Raw genomic sequence first — 22,709 nt, 5'->3', positions numbered from 1 at the left:
AAAAACCCAATTATAAAGCCTTTTTCAGCTTAGTGGAAAACAAAACTAAAATGAGCCTCTTGGTACTAGATCTGTCATAAAGTCTTTATCCCCAAAACCCAGTTTCAGAGGATTAGTTGGACGCTCCTGTCTGTGCGTATATGTGCATATGTTTGTGTGTCATTCCGACCTCACGGAGCACTAACATACAGCAGAAGCAGCGGGACAGCCGGCTGCATGTACACCAAAACACTGTACAAATGAACCAAAGTATTTATTATAATGTGACTCTTCTTGTACAGATATTGGTAGTTATTATTTGACATCTATTTTATTTTATTTCTATTTTATTTATGATTCTACATTGAGTTTTTATTCCTTTTCTTTGCATGACTTGTAAAAAAAATAGTGCAACAGAGCTGTTGTGTTCAAGGTTAAAGGTTCATTTTATTGTCAGTCATATTTAAAAACACAAAGGAATGAAACACATTACTCAGGTCCAGCAGCATACAGAATAGATAACAGAATCGGTATCTTGTATCCTGAAAAATGTTTGAAATATAAAGTAGTAAAAAAAACAACGTGTTTTTGTTTTTTATAAAATTCCTTTATTTTATGAGTTCATGGCTTAACAGAGGCAGAGATGAAGTTACCCACATCCATAAACCAATCATGATTATTCAAACTAGCTCATGACAGTTTTACAACCAGATAATCTTAAACTAAAGCTGGTTTAACAGAAGCTCAGTTCTTTATAAAATAGTTGAAGTTTGTCATAAATAAACTTTTTCTGTTTACAAACTTTTCCTCAGAGATTTGTGTACTTTTTTATCAGAAACACTTAAGACTAAAAACAAAAACATTTCCAGAGGCTTTAAAGAAGAAAAAGAATCAGATTGACCTGCTGCTGCATTAAAGTAAAGATACACACTGTTTTTAGGTTAGCTTAGCACAAAGACTAGAGCCATAGGAAACAGCTGAGCTCTATCAAAAGTACCAAGATAAATAAATACATCTCTGAGGTGTTCGAGTGATTGTTAGAAAGCAGGTGAGTAACCAACAACCTAAAAGTAGAGACTACTTTGTGTTCCTGTTGGGTAACTTATATAAAATATTTCTCCCTAAATATCCAGTTGTTCTTTATATGATGAGGACACAATTCTCCAGATAGCACCATGCAAACATTTCACCAGATCACGTCGTCTCTGAGCAAACGGAGCACCACGATTATCTCTTTCAGATGAGCTCAAGTTTCTGGATCGGCAGTGGCACTTTTAATCAAAAGGCACATACACAGTCAAAGCCTTATGAGGAAACACAGATTTAAACGTTAACTAATGGGAAACCACAGAAAGAACCCTAAATAATAAAATAAAAACAGCAAAAGCAAATCACAGATTCCTCTCCCTCAGTGACTAGTTTAGAGTAAAAAATGTTCAAACTCCTAAAAATTTTTTTTCTTTCCTAAGAAAAAAAATAAAAACTGTAAACCAAAGAAGAAAACACGTTTAAATTCAAGATAATCATCATTCTGGAGATCCAGATGTCAAATATTTTGTGTTACTTTAAGGTTATAGTCAGCCGTTTGATGTCTGTCCATGTGTTTTAAAGATTAATCCCAAACAGATTGGTTTTAATGTAAAGGGTTTTTTTTTAGCAGCGGTTTGTTCTGACTGATCATTGGCTACATCTGCAAACACACACACACCCACACACACACACAGTCCTTGTTATCAGGGCCCACTTGTTCAGAAGTAATCCAATCAGATTAAAGCTGCCAGATTGGTTCAAGTCTTGTGAATGTTTGTACAGTTTTAGAAATGAGAATATTTAGCGACATCTAGCGGTCAGATTCTACACTGAAATTCTCCCCTTACTCACTCCTCCCGTGATGAAGCGACGGTGGCCTTCAAGGACAAGAAGCTCCTGTGATGCATGATAATTATGATCATCTGTCTATCAGTACTAATTCTTCTGCACACAACATCCACCACTCTCTTCTGCGTCATCTTCCAATCAGTGCAATTCACGCAGCAACTCACTAACTACAAAAACACCTAAGGCTTTTAGTTTGTCCGCTCTGTGCTACCGTAGAAACATGGCGGCCTACTCCTATGAAGGTATATAAGGCTCATTTTAAGGTAAAAAAAAATAAAGGATTCTTATACTCTAAATTTAAATATACTTATGAATATTATATTCAATTTAAACCCATGTCTGTTCTGCTCAATGTCCCTAAAAATTGCATACTGTGCCTTTAAAAGGAGAAAAGAGATCTGATTAGGTCAGGTAATCTAATCTTGATTTTCATCCAAATCAAACCTCCAGTTTGTATTGTTGGAGACTTTAGAGGGGGGATTTGGATAACTTTGATCCATAAACCTGGATTATCCTGATCCCAGCAGGAACAGGAAGTAAACGTGGGGATACTTTTGAACTGGTCACGAAAAAATACATTTTGCAATGATGTTGAGACTTTTTTGGTATTTGCTTTTGAATTTCCATAGTGACAGTAAAGTAAGTGGACCATAGGATTGTTAAAAAGGATACATCCATGTAAAATATTTCACCAAAAGCACAATTTGCTAACGTAAAATATTTGATCTAAAGTTCCTGTGAGAAACTCTCTGGATGTGTTGATCTGGCGCCCCCTGTGGACAAATTTATACCACTTCATTCTTTGCTGATATTTTCCTGTACGACAAGGAGCCTCCTCCTGCTGTCTTTTTCTACTGCCAACAGTCACAATGAATGACATCTTTGATTATTAAACAAAACAAAAAAAACAGTTCCTTCAGTGCTCCGTCTTTCGCCTGACCTGACGCCTACTATTAAAAAAATCACAATAAAGATACTTTTCAATCTCGATGGTGTCATGTGTTGGTCATAAAGACGTGTCACTGTTAGTTTGAGTCTGTTTCATACCCAGTTAAAAACTCCTCACAGGAGCTTTAATTAACAGCAGTGAGGATTTTTTCAGTTTGACTGGGTTCTGGCGCCCCCTGTGGACAAAGCATGTCAGTCCTGTTTAGAGCTCTTGGCATCTTAAAAAGTCTGTATCTGGATCAGGATGATCCAGTTGTAGTTTAAAAATCACAGCAAAACGGAGCAGGATTACCTGATCCAGGATAGAAAGAAGATGGATTTCCAAATCCAGGTCATTCTGATCCAGATTAAAACAGTTCAACAACCAGGCCCTAAGATACGGTTAACCTTGCATTGCATCTCTCTATCGCCTGAATGAATGTGACAGCTTGCCCACCAGCAAAACACTGAAGGTCAACACAACATCCCTGCAGCACTGAACCTGCTATGATGTCTGTGCTTTTCAGTGTCAGATTTGAACTATGATAACAACCAATCAGATACGAGGAACGGTCAGGACTACAGAAGAAATACGTGAATGTGTACCCAACGATTGAGGGAGGAGTCTCTCTAATTTTGTTTCCTGCACTGGAGGTTTTAAAAATGATGCGCTAACCTTTCATTCTCTAGTCATTTCCAGGCTCTTAAAAACTAGTCCCTCCACTGTCCGGACTTTGACCTTTGACCTGTCAGAGCTCCGTTAACAGAGTTTGGTGTATGCGTGTTCAGATAGCGGCATCCCCTGCTCATAGCGGCCGCTCCGTGTTTGTCTGTTCTCGCTGCTCTGTACTCTGATCAGGGAGGATCTGAGGAGAGATTCTGCTCTTCTCTGTCTCTGGGGTCGAACCTTCCTTCCTCTCCTCCTGCTCGGCCTTCGCTTCCTCCTCTTCCTTCTTCTTCTCCTCTTCAGCTTTCTGTTTGTCCGCCTTTGTCTTGAACCTCAGCCCGTGGCCTGACGAACAGGACAGAGACGTTATTTACATATTTAAGAGGACAACATTTCATTTACGTCATCAGTCTTAAAATCCAAGAAAGTGAGTTTAAAGTCTCTAATCTGAGACTGAAGCCTTGGAAACAAACTCATATTGAGAAGTAGATCATTTGGTAAAGGTGCTGAAACAGATGTGATTCATGGTTGTGCCCTAAAGCAGGTTCAGGCTTCAGAGAAGGTACCAGAAAGGAAAGATGCTCTCTGAACATCTCTAGAAAGATACATTCTGTTATTGTCTCCTTGTAATGCTGTTGAATTCACTGATTTTGCAGAATCCAGTCACAACTAGAGCATGTGTGTGTGTGTGTGTGTGTGTGTGTGTGTGTGTGTGTGTGTGTGTGTGTGTGTGTGTGTGTGTGTGTGCACTCACTCGGGCAGTCAGCCACCTCCTTAAAAGCCTTCTTCTTACAGCAGCCTCGACACAGGTTAAACACACACTTGTTCCCCTGCAGAGGGAAACAGAACATCAGTAATACAGTTCTCCTCCAGCTGGTGTTCATATCTTATGACATCTTTATACATTTCTATGGCATCTCCTCTCACCTTTGGGTTCCCACACTGCTCACATTTGATGTACTTTGCTTTGGAAGAGATGAAAAGACGCAGTGTGTCATATTTCAGATTCCTCTTTCTCAAATGTTTCAAACGAGCCCGAAAGTTGAGGATGAGACTCACGTTTTTGCTCGGGACAGAAGTTCTTGTGGGGGTTTCTGGATCTCTTCTTCTGCTTGTTTTTGGAGAGTGTGTCAGCTGCTGCGTCCGTGTCCTCCAGCGCCCTCTTCTGACACACCGTCCTCTTCACTTCTGAGCCCTGACTGTTACCGTTTGTCACCGGCTCCTTCGGCCTGTGAAACACAAAACAGTCATTGAGAGGGGCTCAGGAATCTGAACCACGCCTTTACATGTCTTCTATTCTGCAGACTGAAGAGCATTTTTCTGAGTAGTTCACATGTAGTATTCTGATGTTGTAAACAGTCTAAAACTGTCTCAGTAACTGAGGTTTGCTGGACTCACGGTGGTCTGACGTACGGCTGGCAGATCCAGTGAGGGTAAGGCAGGCTGCTCTCCTTCTCCTCTGCATCCTTTCCTCTAGCGATCTCCTCCTGCTCGGACACACACATGAACACACTGATAAGACAAGCGGGCCTTGAAACAATCAAAACATACACTTACTAAGATAAACTGACTGTATGATGTGCAGTCAGACTGAAGGAGAGTCTTAGGAAACACTTTAACACTCTTTCACTAAACCAAGCTGTGACTGTGACTCTCCTTTAATCTGAGCATCTTTTGTTGATCTCCAAAAGGTATTGTGAGGTGGGAAACTTGCACATTAAGTATGCCGTTTGAAATCAATGCAACAAAGTCTTATCATGCAGTCGTGATCATTTGGTGCAGTTTGAAACATGCACCCTGCAGCTGAACAATGAGCACGTTTCAGTCTGCAGGCTCTCCTTACCTGACAGCGCAGCCTCAGCTGTTTGCTGACATCAGCCAAACCCTCCACATTCTTCACCTTTGCCAAATCCTCCCTCAGGTCCTGATGGATCTGAAGCCTGCACATGCAAACACATACACACATAAAAACACAGTCCACATGGCTGCTACTGTATATGTAGTGTTTTTATAAGTATGCAGACGGGATCAGGAGGATGGTCAGAGAAGGACAGAATTGCAGACACTAAAGCAGTAAAACATGCTGCAGTTAATCAGTGTGTATTAGGAAGTATTACTAACTATAACCTTGGTATCTTAAAGAGCTCATAGTGCCCTATTACCCCTCTAGAACACTACGCTCCCAACATGCAGGCCTGCTGGTCGTACCTAAAGTCTCTAAAAGTAGTATGGGAGGTAGAACCTTCAGTTATCAGGCCCCTCTCCTTTGGAATCATCTACCAGTCAAGGACCCTCTCTACTTTTAAGAGTAGGCTTCAGACTTTCCTTTATGATGACGCTTATAGTTAGAGCTGGATCAGGCTTGGGCCAGCTCTTAGTTATGCTGCTATAGGCTTAGACGGCCGGGGGAACTGGCGCACTGACACACTGGTATCCTGTCTCACTGCCTTCCCCCCCAACCCCCTTATCACTTACTTTCCCTCTACCTGTCCCATTAAAAGTGACTAACCATAGACCTTTCTAGAGTCCCAGAGCTCCCTTGTCTCGTAGGTTCCTCTGAACTGCCGTAGGCATCCTCCTGCTGCAGACGTTCAAGACTCCAGTTGACACGGACGTGCTGGACGTGGCAACAGCTACTACTACTACTCGTCTCATCACTATCATCGTGCCCTCTCTCTCTTATTCTCCTCTAATCCTCTTTCCAACCCCAACTCGGTCAAGGCAGATGGCTGTCTAGCATGAGTCTGGTCCTGCTCGAGGTTTCTGCCTGCTAAAAGGACGTTTGTCCTCGCTGCTGTAACTTGGTAAATACTGCAAGGTGCAATGCTCATAGTGGATAAGGTGGGGTAAGACTGAGTCTTACCCTGTCTTGGTGTTTGGTCTCTGTTCATAATTTAACAGAGTACGGTCTAGACCTCCTATGTTTGTAAAATCGTCTTGAGATAATGTTTGTTGTGATTTAGCGCTATTCAAATAAAGATTGATTGATTGATTGATTGATTGATTGATTGATTGATTGATTGATTGATTGATAGATTGATTGATTACATAAAGTTTTTGGGTTCACTTTTACTCACCAGCAGTACTGAGATACATTAAATAAAGATGCATATTTACTGAACCCGATGATATGAGAATATTTTAAGTGTATGTAGAGCACAGAATGGTTGATACCAAAGCTCCTCAGCTCATTCCAATTCAGTGAAGCTCACTATTGAGAATAACCACATAGAGTAGTAATCATGGGAAGGTTTCGTCTTATAATGTGTAACAGAAACAGAAAAAGATCTCTGAAAATCAAAACTTGTGTCGTGTGTTCCAGGTGTACAGAGAGAGAGACGTACGTGTGGTGCCAGAGCTTAAAGAGGTGCGCTCGTACGTAGGACAGTGTGCAGGGCGGATGCTGCTTCACCACCTCCAGATACTCCTCAGCCATCTCCCACACCGGGGGGCTGCGGCCCTCGAACAGGGCGGGGTTGTGGAGGTTTCCCTCTGAAGAGACATCAAACAAACAATGGCATTTCAAAACAGAGTTAGAAGCATCATCCAATAGCTGGTTTAATGAGGAGGGTTTTTCACCTGCACTCATGACTCCCTGCACTCCGGTCTCCTGGATGCATTGCTCCACGTCACTCAGGTGTTGGATGTTTCCGTTTGCGAACACGGGAATGTTTACTGCTTTCCTGTAGAACAAAAATAAATAACTGTTGAAAGTGTTTGTAAAGGAAGCTTCAAAAGTTGTGAAAGAGGAGATGGATTATCACTTTGTAATGAAGGAGCTGTATGTAATATTTATGTTTGTGTTCTTCATGAAAGCAGGACATGTTAAAGGTGACATGTCATGCAAAATGGACTTTTTAATGGTTCTCTACCTGAAATATGTGTCCCTGGCATGTCAACAGACCCCCCAAGAATGAAAAAAATCCATTCTGCCCCTGTTTTGATTTCTCCACCTTTCTGTAAATGTGTGTGAAACGAGCCGTTTCAGACTTCCGTGATTTGTTACGTAACAACAATATCCGGTCTGTCATGGAGTCAGAGCTCAGAGCTTGTTCAGCCCATAGACTGTATAAAATAATACTGAATCCCCCCTCCGTTTTTCATTACCTGCACAAATGTGTGCTAACAAGGAGCTTAGGAGGGAGGCATGCTAGTTGTAGGCTGTCTTAATAAACACAAAGGTTGGTTTTACTCCCCACGTCTGCAGATTTGAAGATCTAGTGGATGATTTTTATTTGTCATGGATAAGTGCTAGCGCTAATTAGCATAGCCACATAGCTACATGTTCATAGCTGTAGCTGTAGCTGTGTACCAAGACATACGTCGACATACTGACAAATAAAACAACAAGAAAAACTAAATCTGTGACCAATCCTTCAGAAAGGTCCTGCTGCCTTTCTGGTAGAGGTCAGTTTTACGCCCCACGTCTGCAGATTTGAAGATCTAGTGGATGATTTGTATTAATCATAGATAAGTGCTAGCGCCAGTTAGCATAGCCACATAGCTACATGTTCGTAGCTGTGTACCAAGACACACGTCTACATACTGATGAATAAAACAAGAAACACAGAATCTGTGACCAATCCTTCAGAAAAGGTCCCGCTGCCTTTCTGGCAGAGGTCGGTTTTACTCCCCACGTCTGCAGATTTGAAGATCTAGTGGATGATTTTTATTTGTCATGGATAAGTGCTAGCGCTAATTAGCATAGCCACATAGCTACATGTTCATAGCTGTAGCTGTAGCTGTGTACCAAGACACACGTCGACATACTGACAAATAAAACAACAAGAAAAACTAAATCTTTGACCAATCCTTCAGAAAGGTCCTGCTGCCTTTCTGGTAGAGGTCGGTTTTACTCTCCACGTCTGCAGATTTGAAGATCTAGTGGATGATTTGTATTTATCATAGATAAGTGCTAGCGCTAGTTAGCATAGCCACATAGCTACATGTTCGTAGCTGTGTACCAAGACACACGTCTACATACTGATAAATAAAACAACAAGAAACGCTAAATCTGTGACCAATCCTTCAGAAAGGTCCTGCTACAGGCGCCTCTCCGTCAGGATCAGATTCTGGATCAGATTCAGAGGGTTGAAGTAACGTGATCTCTGAGCAGCCGTGTATATTCAGCCAGCATGTAAACATTAGATCAACGTGCTGGAGAGCCGAGCCACATCCACTTCCTGAGGGGGCGTGGTCAGAGAGAAAACAGAGTGTTCTGAGGAGGACTGAAGAAAAGGGCTTTTCAGGCAGGCCAAAATCTGATTTCAAAGTGTTTTTTTGAGCATAAACTTTAAAGACATGTTTTGGGGACCTCTTAGACCAATATATATTGATGAAAAAAGCGTGATATGTCACCTTTAAAGTTTGAAACAAGATGATAAAATCGTACCTGACGGCCATGATGTGCTCCCAGCTGGCGATTCCCGTCATGGCTCCTTTCTGGTCTTTGGTTCTGCCGTGCACCGTCAGCAGCTGGGGATAAATTCAGGACTTTTAAATTATTTTGTAAAGCTCTGTGAAACCCCGTTAGAGACAGATCTATCAGTTTATTTTCATTAAGGACCCACTGTGATCACACCTGACAGCCAGCTTTCTCCAGCATCTGAGCATACAGGATTGTCTTTTCCATCTCCTTGAACACGCGGATCTTGCACGTGATGGGCACAGAGAGCTTCTCATTAGCTAACCTGACTGGGAGAGAAGAGGGGAATATTTCAGAGAGGAAAAAGGAAAACGTTAAGAAGAAAAGGAGAGATTTCACTTGAGTGGTGAAAACACTGATGCAAGGTTTTGCAGGTTTTAAGTGTTACTGTTTCATTCAGAGATCAGCACAGTCCTTAAATACAGACTTACTCATCTTCTCCAGCAGATCCCATTCATCTTGTAGAAAAACTCCATAGTGTCCTGAGAATAAAAAGCATCAAGACAAGTTATTTGGCTCTGGATTCAGTCTTTTCAAATAAAACCACAACAACCCGGCTCAGACTCCAGGACAGTTCAAATCCTTAATGATTTGAATGTGTTTGAACCACAGACTCAAAAAAACTCAAAACAGTACTCACTAAAACATGTCATTAAGGTTCTTGTGTGCACCAAGGTCTTTGAGCATTTCAGGAGGCTCAAGACTAAACCTGTACACCTTAAATACTACTTCATAACCAGGGCCTAACTAGCACAGACCAAGGGTCCAATCCAGATTCATCCCCGTTATCTGCCGGGAGGGGACATGACAGCTCAACCGTCCCACAGTCTGAACCTGGTGTTTGAGATTTCCGTGCGTACCTCTCTTAGCGATCATCTGAGGACAGCCCAGGTTGAGGTCGATGGCGTCGCAGTAATCCTGAGCCAGCAGAGCGGCCTTCAAGAACACCTCCGGATCGTTGGCACAAAACTGAGTAACAAGTAATATATAAGGACCAGATTTAATGCAGGGTGTGTAAACGTGTCTAAATGAAGACTGTGATGAAGCATTTAATGATGAACATGCAGGGGAGCTTCTTGCAGCACACTCTGGTCCTCACCTGTGTGATAAGAGGTCTGTCCTCCTCACACACCTCGTTGTACAGGTTCTCCCTCCGGTAGTTGGCATCTCGGACGAACACCTGAGCGTGCAGCATGGGCGTGTAGCAGAGCTGAGCGCCGTGGCGTCGGCTGAGAAGGCGCCACGCCAGCTCGCTCTGGTCCACCATGGGCGCCACCACATACCGGGCTTCTTTCAGGGTCTTCTTCCAGAACTCAAAGCCCTCGAGCTTGGCCATCACTGCTGACTTCAGTAGAGAGGGAAGGACAAAAAAAAACTATCATTCAAATATAGAAAAACTGGTGTGGCAATAACGAAGACACTTGACAGAACCAGAGAGAGTATGAAAGACGGATTCTCTTTATTCCTTCATTCCTTAAAAGAATGTGGACTGTTTCTTAATCAGGACTCTTGAGAATCTAGGGTCTTTTACTGGTACAAATATATATATATAAAAAAAACCTAAACTCTTTTGGCCCCACAGAGCCTTCTTTGCTGATCTGCTGGATAGCCCATGATACCCGGTTCACTCCAAACAGGCTGGACATATCACGCTTTTTTCATCAATATATATTGGTCTAAGAGGTCCCCAAAACATGTCTTTAAAGTTTATGCTCAAAAAAACACTTTGAAATCAGATTTTGGTCTGCCTGAAAAGCCCTCTTCTTCAGTCCTCCTCAGAACACTCTGTTTTCTCTCTGACCACGCCCCCTCAGGTAGTGGATGTGCCCTCGGCTGTCTAGCACGTTGATCTAATGTTTACATGTTGGCTGAATATACACGGCTGCTCAGAGATCACGTTACTTCAACCCTCTGAATCTGATCCAGAATCTGATCCTGACGGAGAGGTGCCTGTAGCAGGACCTTTCTGAAGGATTGGTCACAGATTTAGTGTTGCTTGTTGTTTTATTTGTCAGTATGTCCACGTGTGTCTTGGTACACAGCTACAGCTATGAACATGTAGCTATGTGGCTATGCTAATTAGCGCTAGCACTTTTCCATGACAAATAAAAATCATCTACTAGATCTTCAAATCTGCAGACATGGGGAGTAAAACCGACCTCTACCAGAAAGGCAGCGGGACCTTTCTGAAGGATTGGTGACAGATTTAGTGTTTCTTGTTGTTTTATTTGTCAGTATGTAGACGTGTGTCTTGGTACACAGCTACAGCTACGACATGTAGCTATGTGGCTATGCTAACTAGCGCTAGCACTTTTCCATGATAAATAAAAATCATCCACTAGATCTTCGAATCTGCAGACGTGGGGAGTAAAACCGACCTTTGTGTTTATTAAGACAGCCTACAACTAGCATGCCTCCCTCCTAAGCTCCTTGTTAGCACACATGCGTGCAGGGAATGAAAAACGGAGGAGAAGTTGAGTTGTATTTTATACAGTCTATGGGCTGAACAAGCTCCGAGCTCTGACTCCGTGACAGACCGGATATTGTTGTTACGTAACAAAAACACGGAAGTCTGAAACGGTTCGTTTCACACACATTTACAGAAAGGTGGAGAAATCAAAACAGGGGCAGAATGGATTTTTTTCATTCTCGGGGGGTTTGTAGACATGCAAGGGAAACATATTTCAGGTAGAGAACCATTAAAAAGTCCATTCTGCATGACATGTCACCTTTAAATCATGGCAGGGAAAAGGTCTGAATATTTATTTGGACCTATTTGGAAACTCTTCTCTCAAAAGTTTTCAAGACTTAAAAGATCAGTATGGCCTGGTCAATAAAGATCTTTTTAGATTTTTACAGTTGAGAAACTATACTGACAAATTCATCAGCAAAGAAAGTTTGGAAAACTCTAGGTCTGGATCGAGTATATTAAGAATTTTCATTTCAGCTTACAAATCGCAGCCAAGTTTCAAAACTATCTCTAAGCTATACAAAGGCCACCAGGAGTTAAGAGGAGCGAGTACATCCTACATAGAAGAGAAATGGGAACGTGAGGGTAACTTTGCAATCTTGATGGAGGAGTGGGATGATTTAAATGCCAAGCAATGGAAGTCAACTAACTCCCTGTCATGGAGAGAATACAATTGGAAGAACTTGGTTAGGTTTTTTATAACACCTGTACAAAAACATTCAGAGGGGCAGACAGCATGTTGCAGAGGGTGTGGGACTCAGAGAGCAAACCACTTTCATGTGTTTTGGGATTGTTCAGAGATTGAAAATTACTGGAAGTCAATCAGAGATAGTATGGAACAAGTTTTAAAAACCAAGATTGATTTATGTTTTCAAGTCTTGTATCTGGGTAAGATACCACCTCAACTTCTTGGCTTTTCCAGAGTGTATACATGTTTAGAGTAATGCTGGTGGCCAGCAAAAAAGCCATAACGAAAAAGTGGTTATGTCAGGATTCACCTGCATTAGATTGGTTTAATGTGATGCATGACATTTTTGTAATGGAAAAACTAAACGTTTACTCTGAGGCTCAAAAGTGATGTTTTTGATAAATGTTGGAAAGGATGGATTGAGTTCATTAACCCCCATAGAACGGATTTCAGGTAAATCTACAGCTGTAGTGTAACTCCCTTAGTTCACTGCTATACATGGACTGTTGTGTTTTCTTTGTTTGCTGTAATTTTGTCTGTCCTTTGTTTTTGTTTTTCTTGTGAAAAAAAGTGATAATTTGAGAATGTGCTGTATGAATCTATCTTGAACTTAAATGAAAAGAAAATTGAAAAAAAACTACCTAGAGTGTGGTCTTCAAGTTTATTTCCAAGCCAGCACATGCATGGTAATGAATTTAGCCATTTCATCTGTATTTTGATATTTTGCATTAACTGGTAGAAAGTATGACTCCCTATTTTGGAACTTTCCCAGAGTATATGTAGCAACGGATAAACAACAAACAGTTGCAACAGTACTATTCGCAGCTACTAATAATTGAGTTAGTAATAACAGCGATTTATTTTATTTATTTTTAACTTTTTTTATTTATTTTTTTCATTAAATGGAATGGAAAAAACACAACACAGAACATTCCTTGACAACATCACAGAAAATGTATGACAGTGCGAGGAAAAAGAAAAGAAATCAAAGAGAAAGAAAACACATTGGGGTCTAGAAAGTTGAATAAAACTAATGAGTGAAAAATAATTAAGTAAGTGGATAGTGTGGAATCTTGATTAATATCCTCTATTATAATCATGCATTTTCTTTAATCATGTTTTTCTTATTATGCTCATGTATTCTTCTTTTAACAATTATATTCATATGTTTCCATTTTATATGTTTTATTGAAGAAACCAGCAAATAGTAAGGCATAAGGCCAGAGATCTGTGCAGATCTCTGAATAAAGGTGAGACTGAGGTCAGAGCCCCAGCTTCTGCAAGATTCAATGTAGGTTCAGCTTAGAGGTAGAAAAGTTTATCTATTTATAAGTTGTATTGCAAAGATCAAAGAACCAATCCTAGCTTTATATTACATTTGAAGGTAAGCAAAGGGGATTTTTGGTAACTATGCTAAACGTGTTGTAAAAGAGCCGACGTACACTTTTAAGAATTGTTGATATGTGCTTTTGATAACCAAATGTCATAAGATGAATAGGAATATGTGCAGACGTGTGCTTTTTGAAAATCACTAGACTACGGTAAATGTCTCTGTTGCTTCCTGAGTATTGTATTTACCCGACATGACCTTTGTCTCACCCTTGATTGCAATTCACCCACACCTGTTTCCCCCCCTTTTTTCCCCCTTTCTTTTGTTTTTCCTTAAGTATGAACAACTGTATTAAAGGTGACACGTACACATGTTTCCCCCCTCCCTTTTTCCTCCCTTATGTTTGAAGAACTATAAAGTATTGGGCATCTCTGTCATTCAGCGGAGAACTTCAGATGCTCTTGAGTATGCTGTAACTTCTCTCTCATGCTGCATGAATAAACTTTGTGTGTAAACTTTGATACTGAGTTCGAAGCCTCATTTCTGGTCACTGCTCCGCTGGACGATCGCCTCACGGCTGGGTCACCCTACCACAATAGTTAAGACATTATAGCACAATGCACAGTTCCCTTTAGTTAAAGAGATATGTTACTTTAGGTAGCCATCTCTTCACAAAGATATCAGACTGTAATTGTAATTGAGCAGTTAAAGCCTCTATTCCATACACCTCCCTCAGCTTCTGTTTCCACTGTACCGCTGTAGGTGGCTGTGAATTCATCCATTTTATTGTCACCATTTTCCTAGCAGTCATCAAGTGAATATGTATGTATGTTTCTTTTTGCCCGTGACTGTCCTATGTTACTGTTGTTGTTGTTGTTGTTGTTGTTCTCCATGTAAATGTTTTGTGACTATATCTGAAAAATAAAAATGGCTGATCAAAAAAAAAATAATCGTGCCCATCCTCCTATCCCCCATAAATGTAACAATTTCACTAAAATATGGGACAGAGTTGACTTAAGTGACTTGTTGGTAGTGTAACTCTGTTTTGGCTGACTTGAAACTGGTTGAAATGATGTCTTGGACGTTCAGACCTGATGTCATCCTGTCTTATTTACTTATTTATCTTTTTAACAGTTTTGTTTGTTACATGTTTGTTCACAAAGAGGTAATAGGTGTCGTGGAATTTTCATAGTCTTATATATATATGTATGTAAGAATGTTTAACTCTTGTATTCTTCCAGTCTAAGTGTCAGGGGCAGAGTAACTTTTCCTATGTCAGCTGCAGCTACTGGGTGATAGGCGTGACAGGGTCAGTGTAATAATAATAATAATAATAATAATAATAATAATAATAATAATAATAATAATAATAAATTTTATTTATAGGTGCCTTTCTTGGCATTCAAAGTCACCTTACAACATTAAAAACAAACAAAGTTTAAATAACAAACAGTAAATAAAATACAATTTAAAAAGTTGTAAGTGAAGGGACAGTGGAGTTGTGGTCAGATGGAGTAAGCCAGTTTAAACAGATAAGTTTTGAGTTTAGATTTAAAATGTGGGAGTGAGTCAGTATTACGGAGGTCAGGTGGGAGAGAGTTCCAGAGCTGGGGAGCAGAGCGGCTGAAGGCTTTGCTCCCCATGGTAACAAGGCGAGCAGGGGGGACAGTGAGGTGGATGGAGGAGAAGGAGGATGCGAACGGGTGTGGCAGTATGGAGGAGGTCAGAGAGATATGGAGGGGCGAGGTTGTATATGGATTTGAAGGTGAGGAGAAGTATTTTGTAGTTGATCCGGTCTGTGATGGGGAGCCAGTGGAGCTGTTGCAGGATGGGTGTGATGTGGTGGATGGAGGCGGTGCGTGTGATGATACTGGCAGCTGAATTTTGAACCAGTTGTAGTTTATGAAAGGTTTTGTGGGGGAGGCCAAACAGAAGGGAGTTGCAATAGTTCAAACGGGAGGTGACGAGGCTGTGAACAAGAATGGCAGTGGAGTGGGGAGTGAGTGAAGGACGGAGACAGTTAATATTGCGGAGGTGGAAGTAGGCGGACCGGGTGACGTGGTTGATATGGGAGGTGAAGGAGAGGGTGCTGTCGAGGATGACACCCAGACTCTTAACCTGAGGGGAGGGGAAGAGGGGCGAGTTGTCGATGGGAATAGAGAAGTTATGGAGTTTGTTTAATGTAGATTTTGTGCCAATTAGAAGAAGTTCAGTTTTATTGCTGTTTAATTTGAGGAAGTTTGAGGTGAACCAAGATTTTATTTCAAGGAGACAATCAGTGAGGGAAGAAGGTGGAAGTGAGGGGTCAGGTTTAGTGGAGAGGTAGAGCTGGGTGTCATCCGCGTAGCAGTGGAAGTGAATATGATGTTTACGGAGGATGTGACCAAGGGGGAGGAGGTAGATGATGAACAGCAGGGGCCCCAGGACAGAGCCCTGGGGCACACCTGTGGTGACGGAGACTGGATGGAAGGTGAATGATTTAAGTTGAATGAACTGAGTGTAGTAATCAAGGTCTCTCCCCCTGCTCCAGTCTTTATCTGTGTGTTGTGACCGAATTAGTGTCTCCAGACTAAAGCACCGCTCTTCTTTTCAATTGTTTTTTTTCCTATTGTCCAAATATGGATATCTAACTTTAGTGTCATCTTTGGGGGAATAAAAGGTACATGCCTGGGCATTTGTCTGACAGAACTGACTTGGCATTGCACTGCACTCCCCTGCCTGTGTACTGTGATGTATTTCTCCTTGGCCAAGTTCTACATAAACTATTTCAACGTAAGCCGTCAGAGTCTCCCAAGTCCTCGGTGTCCAGTGTCCAGTTTATTTACAAATTCCATCACAATAGGTTCACAGTAGTTATGAGTGACAGTGTTGAAAGATTTACATCAACAAACAGAAACAGACAACATTAGAACAGGGGGGTCAGTCTGGTCGTACTATGGATCATGGCTGTTGGTATGCATATTAATCTCAGTCCTTAAAGCAGAGTAGGAGAGGGAAGAAAAAAGAAGATACACTAAAGAAGTACATACATCAATAGAATAACTACAAGACTTAAGAGGCCAGCAGCAGGACAGAGCAGGATCTTATTCAGGAACAAGTGGGGAAATGATCATTTCTGCATAAACAAGGAAGTGGCCCCACACCTCTCTGAATTTACAAGAGGATCCTTTTAATGTATATCGAATTGTCATCCTTTTTAAAACCAAATTTAAACCCAGTTGGTGCTCACAGAGTACACACACTCCCCTGGGCCACCCCACTGAACAGAATGAACTCAACACTTCAAAGCTGGAAGCTGAACTACACATCCTGACAGATTGGCCATACTATCACTATTTTCCTTCATATTTACATTTACAGTTGAACACAATCATTTCAAACGCGTTCTCTGTCTCTCGTGATCTGCTGTCTGTCTCATGTGTTAGTGTTTCCACTGATCTAGCTGAATGAGAACTTTAGCATGCACAGCTAACAGCAGTCAGTTGACATGTAGCACATGATGCAGCAGCGAGCTTACACAACATCACACAGTTTGACTGGATATCCATCACAGTCACGTTTATGTGACAACCCCGTGCACTGCTCAGGATATAAGCTTACTGTACTTATTAATACAAACACATATATTTGTTGTCTTACCTGGAATATTGCGGAGTTTGTAGATTATTCTTCCTAAAGCACCTTCCTACTGTGTGCAGCAGCGAAATAACTCCGGTAGGAAACTTTTCCTGAAACTCTCCTTCGTCTATTTGTTCCGCTTTATGGCTCACTACCGCCACCTACTGGAGGATAAGAAAGAAAGGTACTTTATTGATCCCCAGGGGGGGGAATTCAATTTTTTCACTCATGTTATTTTTTTGGACATGCTACACATACAGTGTTTTTGGTATATACATACAAATGCACACACATTACTATACTGCTGTCAACCAGCGCACCCAGGGCAGTTGGGGGTTGCTGCCTTGCACCTCGGCAGTGCCCAGGCAAGTGAACCAGCACCTCTCCAGCCACCAGTCCACTTGCCAAACTTTGTCCATGCTGGGACTCAAACCGGCGACCCTTCGGTTCCCAAGCCAAGTCCATATGGACTGCTACCTCCGCCCCCAAATTGGATAAACCAAATATATACAGTTAAAACCAGAAGTTTACATACACTGTATAAAAAGACACATCATCTTTTTTTTCTCACTGTTTGACAACAAATCAGACTAAAAATTTCCTGTTTTAGGTTAGTTAGGATCACCAAAATTATTTATATTTGCTAAATGTCAGAATAATGAGAGAGATAATTTATTAGAGGTTTTAGTATTGCTTTCTTCAAAGTCAAAAGTTTACATACACTATGATTACTGTGCCTTTAAACATTTTGGGAAAGCCCAGATGATGGTGTCATGGCATTGGAAGCTTTTAATAGGTTTATTGACAACAACTGAGTTAACTGGAGGCACACCTGTGGATGTATTTTATAGGCACAACTCAAACACACTGCTTCCTTGTGAGACATCATGGGAAAATCAAACAAAATCAGCCAAGATATCAGGAAGAGAATTGTCGACCTCCACAACTCTGGTTCATCCTTAGGTACAATTTACAGATGGCTGAAGGTGCCACGTTCATCTGTGCAAACAATTATACGCAAGTATAAACACCATGGGAATTTCCAGGCATCATACCATTCAGGAAGGAGACGGCTTCTGTGTCCCAGAGATGAAGCACGTTTATTGGTGCAAAATGTGTGTATCAACCCCAGAACAAAAGCAGAAGACCTTGTTAATATGCTGGCTGAAGCTGGAGAGAAACTGTCATTGTCCACAGTCAAACAAGTCCTGTACCGACATGGGCTGAAAGGCCACTCAGCAAGGAAGAAGCCATTACTCAAAAAGCAACATAAAAAGGCCAGATTACAGTTTGCAAATGCACACAGGGACAAATACCTTCATTTTTGGAGAAATGTTCTGTGGTCTGATGAAACAAAAACTGAACTGTTTGGCCATAATGACCATCGATACATTTGGAAGAAAAAGGGGTAAGCTTGCAAGCCTGAGAACACCATCCCAACTGTGAAGTATGGGGGTGACAGCATCATGTTGTGGGGGGGTTTTGCTGCAGGAGGGACTGGTGCACTTCACAAAATAGATGGCATCATGAAGAAAGAACATTATGTGAAAATATTGAAGCAACATCTCAAGACATCAGCCAGGAAGTTAAAGTTTGGGCACAAATGTGTCTTTCAAATGGACAATGACCCTAAGCATACTGCCAAATTAGTAACAAAGTGGCTAAAGGAAAACAAAGTCAATGTTTTGGAGTGGCCATCACAATCCCATAGAAAATTTGTGGGCAGATCTGAAAAGGTGTATGCGAGCAAGACAGCCTACAAACCTGATTCAGTTACACCAGTTCTGTCAGGAGGATTAGGACAAAATTCCAGGAAACCATCGTCAGAGGCTTGTGGAAGATTACCCAAAACGTTTGACCCAAGTCATCCAGTTTAAAGGCAATGCAACCAAATACTAGGGAAATGTATGTTAACTTTTGACTTTGAAGAAATGAATACTAAAACCTCTAATAAATGATCTCTCTCATTATTCTGACATTTAGCAGATAGAAATAATTTTGGTAATCTTAACTGACTTAAAACAAGAAACGTTTAGTCTGAATTGATGTCATACAGTGAAAAATGTGTCTTTTTATACAGTGTATGTAAACTTCTGGTTTCAACTGTATATATACCTTCCACACTTCAACATGCTAAAGGAAAACAAAAAACAAAAAATAATCATGTAATTTATTCTATTTTATTAAAAGCATTGTAGTGTGTTTAACTTTACTTATATTTTATTGTCATTTTTAATTATTATCCAACTAATTCATTGATTTAAATTGTATTTGATGATTTCTTGTTTAAATTAAAAAAAACAATCATTTAAGAACATTTTTTTGCACAATATCATTGTATACAGTCCATATTGACAAACAGAATCAATCGTATTTTTCTATTTTCATACAATAAAATAACAGCGGCCTAAAAGAACATACAATCATATTAATAATAATGAATATTATTTAGCGGATTTTTGTACATAATAATGGGCAGCAAAAAAAAAAAAGAAGTAAAATCAAGACTCATGTTAGAGGGTAAAAATAAATATAAAGAAAATTCAAGTCATTAAATGACAGAGTGAAACACGTGGAACACACAGCCAACAGTATTCCAGGGTTATTCTTAATCTCTCATCGCACACCGACATTCTCCCCCAGACCCCTTAAATGTCTCAGCACTGGTCCCCACGCCTTATAAAACACTCTCACCCTTCCTGCAAACTTGAATCTAAGCTTTTCCATATGTAGGATCTCGCCCAGCTCTCTCTATTTTTATTTTTTTCATTTATTTAATGTTCCTAATTTATCCTGAACACTTCTTCTAATTTTTCCGATGTGATGTCGTTCTCTTACTCTGAAAACCTCTTTTATTGTCCTTTTAATGCTTTTATTTACTTATCAGTTTTTATTGATTTATTTGTATTCATTTATTTTATATATTCATCCTTGAAAAACCCCTCAACAACAATTTACTGGTCTACTGTCCCACCACTTCATTCTGTTTAATTGACGTGTATTCCTCTTAACCTCTTGTGTTGCACTTTGTGTTGCATTGTTAAAGTTCCTCCTCCCTCTCATTCAAAATTTGTTATTTGAACCCTGCTTTGTTTGTTCAAACACTTTGTAAACATTTGTTTTTAAATAAATTTATTATTATTATTATTATTATTATTATTATTATTATTATTATTATTATTATTATTATTATTATCATGCAACTTTCACATAAAACATGTTATCCAACACCTTCAATAAAGGTTTCTTAAAAAAAAAAAACATAAAAAAAAAATTTGAATAATCATAATGATCATAAAATAAATAATAATACAAATATATATATATATATATATAAACGAAGGTAATATAAAATAGCAGAATTGATCTTATCTAACTCTAAAATAATTACTTACTGTGTCATCTATTGACGAGGCTTAAAAAGTTCTGGGGGTTATTTGGTTTTTGTTCTGTTCTTGAATGGAGAAAAAAGAATGAATAAGAAGGACAAGTCAATAGCTATACAATATTGCACAGCCATGTGGTAACTTGAATTATTAAAATGAAAGGAATATTTCCATTTAAAAACAAGTATATCTTTATAACAGACAAAAAAAACATACGCATTATTAAAAAAAAAACGTTTAAGAAACATTTAAAAGGAAAACTAAATAAACTTTTCAGAGCATTCAAAAATATTAAACAAAGTGTGTTATAAAATGAGTAACTATTTTATCTTTTTTTTTTATGTGTGTGATTTCTGAAGTATTTCCTTCAAGGCTGCTGCAGATTCATCATATTCAAACAGACAAAAGGTGACTAAATGAAAGTTCAGTCTTGATTCAGCTGATGTCAGTGACATTTAAATGGAATATGTGCTTCGTTGCTCAGCAGTGATGTTGCCCCATTTTAACAGTCTGAGTTATAACAGTGATAATTCTGATTATTTAAATACCTTAGATATAATCACATGACTTGGCTCCTCAGGCTCAGAAGTGACCTTTCATTCAGCTGAATACATTTCTAAAAAATATATGTAATGTTTGAAAGTGAATGCCAAACATCCTGTTTTATGATCAGTCATTAAGGAACATTAAAAAGGCTGTTTTTCTATCAATAGATGGTTTAACAGACCGTCTGGCTTCTCTATTAAATGATGAAATAAAGATCTCATGGCCTTTTTTCCTGAGCCGTCACTTCACATATATTCCCACTTACAATTACTGTGGAAATCCTCCATCACCATGGTTACTCATCACACAGCTGTTGTGTCATGTTTGGTGCCATTTTCTTGCAAATCCTCTGCCAGCAAACAGAGAAAGACAGAGAGAGAGAGAGAGAGAGAGAGAGAGAGAGAGAGAGAGAGGAGAGAGAGAGAGAGAGGAGAGAGAGAGAGGAGAGAGAGAGAGAGAGAGAGAGAGAGAGAGAGAGAGAGCTGTCCAATAAATTATTTCTTTTCATTTTAACTTTACCCCTCGTTTAACGAGGGCAGTGCTAATAGTGAGGGAAAATTGTGAAAATCTGGGAATAAATTCCCTACCAAAAAAAGTATTCACAAATGTCTTCATAAAGTCACTGGGATTTGAACCCCAAAGGATCTGCTGCAAAGCATCCTTCTTATACATCACCCCAACTGCCTGGCAGCCATTGCTTTTCTCTGTCTTTTCGTTTGTTGTAGTTGTACGAAAGCACAGCTCAACCACACAGTGAGGAATCTGTTTCATTTCGCCTCACATTAGAAGCCCATACTGGGATTTGAACACACAACCATCAGAGTGAAAGGAAGGAACACTTTCCATCACCCTACAGGGCTGCTTAGATAAGCCTACTTTTGCAGCTCTTTTTCATTCTACCATTTGTATATTGTACTTCAAAAGCACAGTTATTATAACAGCAAGAGTAAAGTGTCTTAATTCCATGTCCAATGGGCAGTCCATGTCAGGGATGTGAGCCCAGGATCCTTGCATGGAAAGGTGACGGTCATATCCACAACACCACAGAGGTTCCTAGAAGTGATTGCCTTTTTAGGTCTTTTCATTCAACCACTTTTTTGGAGTTTTTCAAAACCATAGCTCAACCACATTGTGAGGAAAATGATTCATTTTCACCTCTCATTGTAAGCCCTTAATGGGATTTGAAACCACAACTATCAGTGTGAAAGGCAAGAGCCCTTTCAATCGCACTATAGGGCTGCTTAGGTGAACTTACTTTTGCAAAAGGTGCCGTGTGGTGTGATAGAAAGGGCTGCGACTTTTCAGTCTGATGTTGTGGGTTCCCACACAGGGCTTCCAATGTGAGATGAAACTAAAACAGTTTCCTCACAATGTGTTTGAGCTGCGCTCATAAACAACTAGTAGCATGAGTAGACCCAAAAAGATAGAGAAATTAGCTACTTTAGCCAAGCCGTGTTTTGAACCAGGCTGTAAACATGTTTATTAATGCTGCAAAGATCGCCTTTTTCCCCATTCATGTCTATGTGGTTTCCGGTGTTTCTGCAGCCAGCCTCAAGCGGATTTTCGATGAATTGCAGTTTATAACACTTCCGCATGGGCTTCATCGTTTGAGACTGGAGGTTGCTGCTTGACAGCACTTTGTCTTATAATGTCATTGTATGAAAAGCGCTTTATAAATAAAGGCTGATTGATTGATTGATTGATTGATTGATTGATTGATTGATTGATTGATTGATTGATTGATTGATTGATTGATTGATTGGTTGGTTGGTTGATTGATTGATATTCAGAAGCT

General features: G+C 40.0%; 1 protein-coding gene across 1 annotated transcript; it reads right to left on the bottom strand.

Annotated features, from left to right (window-relative positions):
- Positions 1-570: 570 nt before the first annotated feature.
- dus1l (dihydrouridine synthase 1-like (S. cerevisiae)) lies at positions 571-17,111 on the bottom strand. Its single transcript, XM_034711654.1, has 14 exons — positions 17,004-17,111; positions 9,976-10,221; positions 9,737-9,845; positions 9,308-9,358; positions 9,033-9,145; positions 8,844-8,926; positions 7,031-7,134; positions 6,796-6,943; positions 5,295-5,391; positions 4,850-4,938; positions 4,511-4,680; positions 4,379-4,416; positions 4,206-4,281; positions 571-3,796 (listed from the first exon to the last, which is right to left on the bottom strand). The coding sequence occupies exons 2-14, from the start codon at positions 10,210-10,212 to the stop codon at positions 3,591-3,593; spliced, it is 1,521 nt and encodes a 506-aa protein (XP_034567545.1). The 5' UTR covers positions 10,213-10,221; positions 17,004-17,111; the 3' UTR covers positions 571-3,590.
- Positions 17,112-22,709: the final 5,598 nt, after the last annotated feature.

This window comes from Notolabrus celidotus, chromosome 20 (genome assembly GCF_009762535.1).
Source record: "Notolabrus celidotus isolate fNotCel1 chromosome 20, fNotCel1.pri, whole genome shotgun sequence".
In the NCBI taxonomy this organism is placed as follows: Eukaryota; Metazoa; Chordata; class Actinopteri; order Labriformes; family Labridae; genus Notolabrus; species Notolabrus celidotus.
The sequence above is the reverse complement of the archived record's forward strand: the minus strand, read 5'-3'. Positions and strand labels throughout refer to the sequence as shown.